At 38.7% G+C, this 5,867-nt stretch overlaps 1 protein-coding gene across 1 annotated transcript; it reads right to left on the reverse strand.

Moving 5' to 3' along the window:
• Nucleotides 1-294: 294 nt before the first annotated feature.
• Nucleotides 295-2,916, reverse strand: LOC104278414 (sorting nexin-4-like; the record flags this gene model as incomplete). The annotated part of the gene is made up of 4 exons (XM_009875380.1): nt 2,792-2,916; nt 1,626-1,764; nt 1,400-1,549; nt 295-351 (listed from the first exon to the last, which is right to left on the reverse strand). Coding segments are annotated over exons 1-4 (471 nt in total), but the record flags the coding sequence as incomplete, so codon positions are not given.
• Between the last annotated feature and the right edge of the window lie 2,951 nt (nt 2,917-5,867).

Below are 5,867 nucleotides of genomic sequence, written 5' to 3' on the forward strand. Positions count from 1 at the left end.
ACACATTCATGTGTGACCTACTCTATGTGATCCTGCTGTGGCAGGGAGGTTGAACTAGATGATCTCTAGAGGTCCCTTCCAACCCCTGACATTCTGTGATATTAACAAGCCTGCTAGAGAAGATAACAACTGAAGTCTTACCTATCCCATGCTAAAATACCACTGGTTTTTGTGGTTACAAGCACACATAAAGCAACACCATTAACTCATTCTAACAGTAAACAGCTTTTCATAAATAGCCTAAAACATGTTCGCTGGAGTATTTTTGCATCACAGCAGCCACAAGACAATTACAGTAATTACCTTTAACTGAAATCCAGTCTCATTCACCATTTCTTTCCATCCACCTTCCTAAAAGGAAAATAATGTTCAGTTAAAGTGATTTAAGAGTACCACAGCTTTTGCAAGTCCCTGTATCAGTCCACCTTCCCCAGGAAGCCTGGGTTCTGCTTCAGCTACCCTTCCCATGGCTTTTCAAGAATCTGGGTTAAGAATAACATGTCATTATGTTGTGTGTACATACCAACCTTCTCAAAAGACCTCTCTCCTCTTCACTACTCAATTACCTCATTCTATCAGCTGGGGGGCAGAAGCTGCACAGCTTCATCTAAAGACGTAGCTCAGGTCTTTAGAAAGAAGGGTAGTCAGCTGCTGCCTATTAGATTATCAGCAGCTCCACGGACCTTTGCAGCTTGAGGCAGAGACCATATAGGGGACATACAGGTGACAACTGTTCACAGTGCACATGCTCACATGTAGTGGCCGGCTGTCCACCGTTTTCAGTTCCCATACATTGGCTCATCTACAGACTACACCGTGTTGCAGCAAACATACCTGTGTACCTGGGAATCGCTCAAAGCACACAAAAAACCCCCCCACAAACATCTGACATTTCCTGAAGTCGAAAACTGCAGAATGAGACGCTTTCACTGACAACTGGATCACAACTTTTGAGACAAAATGTATGAATGGCTCATGATGCAAATCGCAAAGCTAAAGAAACGATGGATATCCAAACAGTGAACAGGAAGCCAGTACTGTATCTGCAGCCAGCAGTACAGCACGCTGACTATTTCAGCTTTAGTCCTAGAGAAGCTCTCCAACCATACACATTAAGTTCCCAATATGCTGTTCCAAAGAGATGGAAATTGTCTCTAAGGAGCCTTAAAGCTGACTGGAAAAAAGCGTAAGGTACATTAGAAAGCTAATTGTACAACTGAGCGAGCCGTTAAGAAGCTTTTAGATGAACAAGCCTCTTCCACCTCAAGTTTATTCACATTGTCTATCCTTCTTCTAGACACAGAAAGAGCTATGGGTCAATGGGAGAGAAGAAGAGCAAAAGGACATCATCTTAAAATATAATCATGGAAGAATGTATTTAGAAAGTATATCACTTTACCTGTGTTAAAAATGAATAAAAGATTTTGTCTTGGCAAAGAACAGGATGTGAAGCTACACGTAACAAGAAGTTTTCCAAACCAATTCTTCTTCTTTCCACAAAATCTGGGTCCATATTATCTGCCGACAGCTTATGCCAAACGAAGTCAGCCTGTTTAAACAGAAGAGTGTTAACAGTAAATAAATAACAAACACCACCAAGCAAGTTGAAGCCTCAGCTTCCTTACCCTTTTTTCTGGCAAAGGTGGAACAACAATATGAGGATAGGTTACTGACAAATAATTCCTCAACAACTCAAATTCACTGTAACGTCGCCACAGAGAGTCCACTGGGGCACACTGTCCCTCGCTCTGGGACTCAACAGCTCTGAAAGACAAAAGAGCAAATTTGAACATTAGTAAGCTACTGCCTTCTCCCTCATACCATCAGTACAATTATAGCAAAAGGTCCTAAAAATAGTTACCCAGTAATGATTGCTGCATAACTTGCTCATAATCTAAAGTAATCCCAATTAATTTCACGCCTACATACTTCATTTAAAAAACATTTATAATTTCTGCCTGATAGCACTCATATTTTTTAGGAACACAGTAGAAGTCAATGCATCTTCAGCATGCCACAAAGACACCAGTTGGTCACAGTTAAGTAAACAGCCACACATGACTTCATTCACAACACTATAATATTAGACATATTTCTCTTGGAACAGCATTAGGCTCTAAGCCAGCCCAAATTCATGAGCAGCTGAAGGATACAGAACCTTGTAAGAAAGGTTCCTATTCAAAAGGAAAGTCTTCACTTCAGACAGTAAACTTCAAAAATACTAAGAAATTTTGAAGGACTTTTTTTTAAAAAAGGTATAAAATTTAAAAGTACTTCCAAATTTTTTTTTGTTCAAAGTGCTAACTTATATTTAAGGACTAAGGACATGTAGTCTAACAAACTAGCTTAAGACACAGTTAGCAGGTACAAAATTGATGCATCTGAAAATTCTGCTGAGAACTTAAAGCAAACATCGCCTAGCAAGGTATTAAAGATTTCATGTTACTATAAAAGGAGAAATCATTGCATATTATAGGATTGAGAAGTAATATGTAGAAACTTGAAAAAAATAATTCTTCATTCAAGACATTTAAAGCAAAAGAAATACTTTGCACTATCATAAAATAAGCACCAGGTCAGTAACATTTCTTGGCAGTAAGCATATGCCAGAATAAACACAGAGAGAGAATTCAGACAAGGCATTTAACAGAAACCAGTGATGTCTACATCTTCATTAGTATTTATACTGACTAATTAGCAGACAAAGCACTGGCATACACCTACATGAAACACTGTGTTATGAGGTTATCACAGATTAGTTGAGGTTGGAGTGTGATTCCATCTGCTTTACCTGCCCCACCAAGTACTGACACACACTGCTGACGTGCCCCGAGCTGTTTCTTTCAGAGTCTGAACAAAAGCATCTCTCAGCCTCTCCCTGCACATCAGGTGCTCAAAGCCCACAATCACCCTCATGGCATTTCACTGGACTTGCTTCAGTATGTCCACATCATTCTTGTACTGGGCAGCCCAGAACCGGACACAGCAAGTTATGAACTACCAGTACTTACCCATACGGTACTCAATAGAGCAATTTACATTTCTTCCAGAAGAATTCACTTCATACAGTTCTTGAGTTCATAAGAACTTTCTGGAGTAAATGTTTTTAAAACCCATAAACAGCACACAAATCTATTTTTTTAAGCTATTCTTAACCTACAAGGTTGGATTTCTAATGACCTTACGGAAAACAAAAAAAATCCTGCGCCAGAGTAGACCCTATCACTTGATACACCTGAAGAAAATACAAGAAGCCTCTATCATCCATTTCTAAACTCTCATCAGAGAGGAACAGCCTTGCTACATTCTCTTGTTTAAAAAAAAAAGCAAACAAAAAACAAACAAAACATCCACATAGTTACAACCTGAGGTTGAAATAATACAATACACAGATTATGCAAAAGAAACTTTTTTTAATGAGTAAGTTTTTAAATGCTTTTTAATGTTTTAATGTTTTTTTAATGAACATTTTCTGTATATCCATCCTTCCAAAGGACATTTACTCCAAGTGACTGAATTCGTAGGAAAAAAAAATTCACATGGAGGGACAAAAAATTATATATTCATAAGCACTCAACACAAACTGCTGCAGGAAAAAAAAAAAAAAAAAGGTGAGCACGCTGCTGACAGCCACTAAATTGCGCTGCCAACACCCCATATAATTCTTCCCTATCAAAGTATTTTGACTCAATTAAGTTGCAACTGCAAACATAGGGTTTTTGAAGAGGGTAAGTTCAACTTAGTGCTGGGCTGACAGGCTATGCAGCATTCCTCCTTACATGAACATTGCACAATTTAAACATTTCAAGAACACTTCAGCTAAAAGCTGAATGATCTAACGATTCTGCCATTGCTGAGTTGGAGGTAAATTTAAATACATAAAGAATCAAGCTACTATGCCACAGGAGATGCCCAGAGAAGTTATGGTTAACCTCTTCCTGGAAGTGTTCAAGGCGAGGCTGGTTTGGGCTTTGAGCAACCTGCTCTAGTGGCAGGGGTGTTGGAACCAGAAGATTGTTAAGGTCCCTGCCAACTCAAACCATTCTAGGATTCCATGATTAGCTGTTTGGTTGAAAGCTGAAGACACAAACTTCACTCTCCTAGAGGAGAAACTCCCATCAGGGTAACTTTAAATAAAGTTTTCCAGCCCCTGAATACAAACTACTCAGAAAAGTTCATTAGGCTGTTTCATTTCAACAGAGCACATACTTAAATGTCGTCTTCTGCTTCCAACTCAAGCAATTCCCAACACAGTGCAAGCCTGATCTCATATTTATCACTTTCTGATTAACTTCTAACATCAATGAAGTCCGCACAGAAAACAACAAGGAGTTTATCTTTGAAGGAAGTTTCTGGTCCAGATATTCCTACTTCACTTTCAAGAGCACTTCTGTAGAAATAGAACTTCTTAAAATGTTAGAATAAATGATCTCTAATTTTGGTAGTATGCAACTGTAAACGGCCTCAATATAGCACTCTCATCAAATGCAATTACAGTAATATAAATTAGCAGTATAAAGTTAGGTAGCTTGTCTTCTGTAGTTGATCTGCCTTATCTTGCTCTAGCTTGTCATCTCTCCACGTACCCTTTTTTGCCAAGTCAGCTTTATTGCATAAAAGCTAATGTGCATTTTTCTGAGAACTACAAATTCCTGCAGTCAAGAGTCATATCATCATTTAATAAGTTTCAATAGTTTTAACACCACAAGTGTGAGAAAAGAACTAAAGGATAAGGCTCTGCTACAAACTAAGGAGAAAGAAACCAGGAAGAACGCCTTTACAAATTTCAAAGTGACTTCACAGATTCAAGTCTGTTTGGAGAACTACATATACTTTTCTTCCACAGTACTGATTACAGGTCAGAAGAGAATGCACTTACATTTCACATTGCTATGCTACAAATATTGAAGGCAGGCAAATACGCCAACAGGATCATCACATATTTTAATAGTGTAGCAGTTCATTTATCATTTGTAAGAGTTCAGGTCAACACACCATCAGTAAGCCTTCTGACAAGGGAATGTTCCAGCGCATGTTATACTCTTAATGCTTCATGACCGTTGTGCAAAGTTAATTAAAAACTACCAGCAACAAAGATCATGTGGGCCCTTAACTGTGCAATAAATTTCTCCACATGCCTGCTGTATCAGCTTTGTATTTATCAGACTTACACAAAACACATCAGTTATTTAAAAAAAAAAAGAAAGAAAGAAAGAAAAAAAGAGCAGTAACATAGCAGTCCACAAACAAATATCAAGCAGACAATTAAACAAGAACCAAAGTTTTTAAGAGGTCATCTTGGAGTGTAGCACTTCAGCAGGGAAGGACTGCAGCTTCACACGGAAGCATAGTCCTACATCAGAAGAAACCACCGCTACCCCAGCACGGAGAGGCAGGCACCCTGTTACTCAAAGTTCTGTATCCACAAGGGGCCTCAAGAGCCCAAGGAGGAAGGAAGCAGCCTGCAAAGCCAGATCATGCCACTCACCACATCTTCCCTGCTCATACTACAGAAACTAAGAAAGTTTACTACATCTAAAGCCTACTGGCAATTTGTTCTGACAAAACACATCTGTGGACAACAGGCTAAGCTTCTCTAAGTTAATAAATTTTTACAGTCCTTACGAGGGACACAAAAGCCTCACATTACACCCTGAAGAAAAAAATGAAATTACTACTCAAAATCCTTGAAGGCCAAACCTGCACATGTAGTTTGTTCTTTTTTAAACAGACAGAATCCAATAACCTCCTCAGCATAGTCTGCATAGACAAACTGATGTAATTTCTCAGATCATACTTACTTCTTTTATTCCAATGCGCATTTATTCTCACTTCTTAGGCTCTACAGAGGGACCTGGACAGACTGG

This window comes from Apaloderma vittatum, unplaced genomic scaffold (assembly GCF_000703405.1).
Source record: "Apaloderma vittatum isolate BGI_N311 unplaced genomic scaffold, ASM70340v1 scaffold43018, whole genome shotgun sequence".
NCBI lineage: Eukaryota > Metazoa > Chordata > Aves > Trogoniformes > Trogonidae > Apaloderma > Apaloderma vittatum.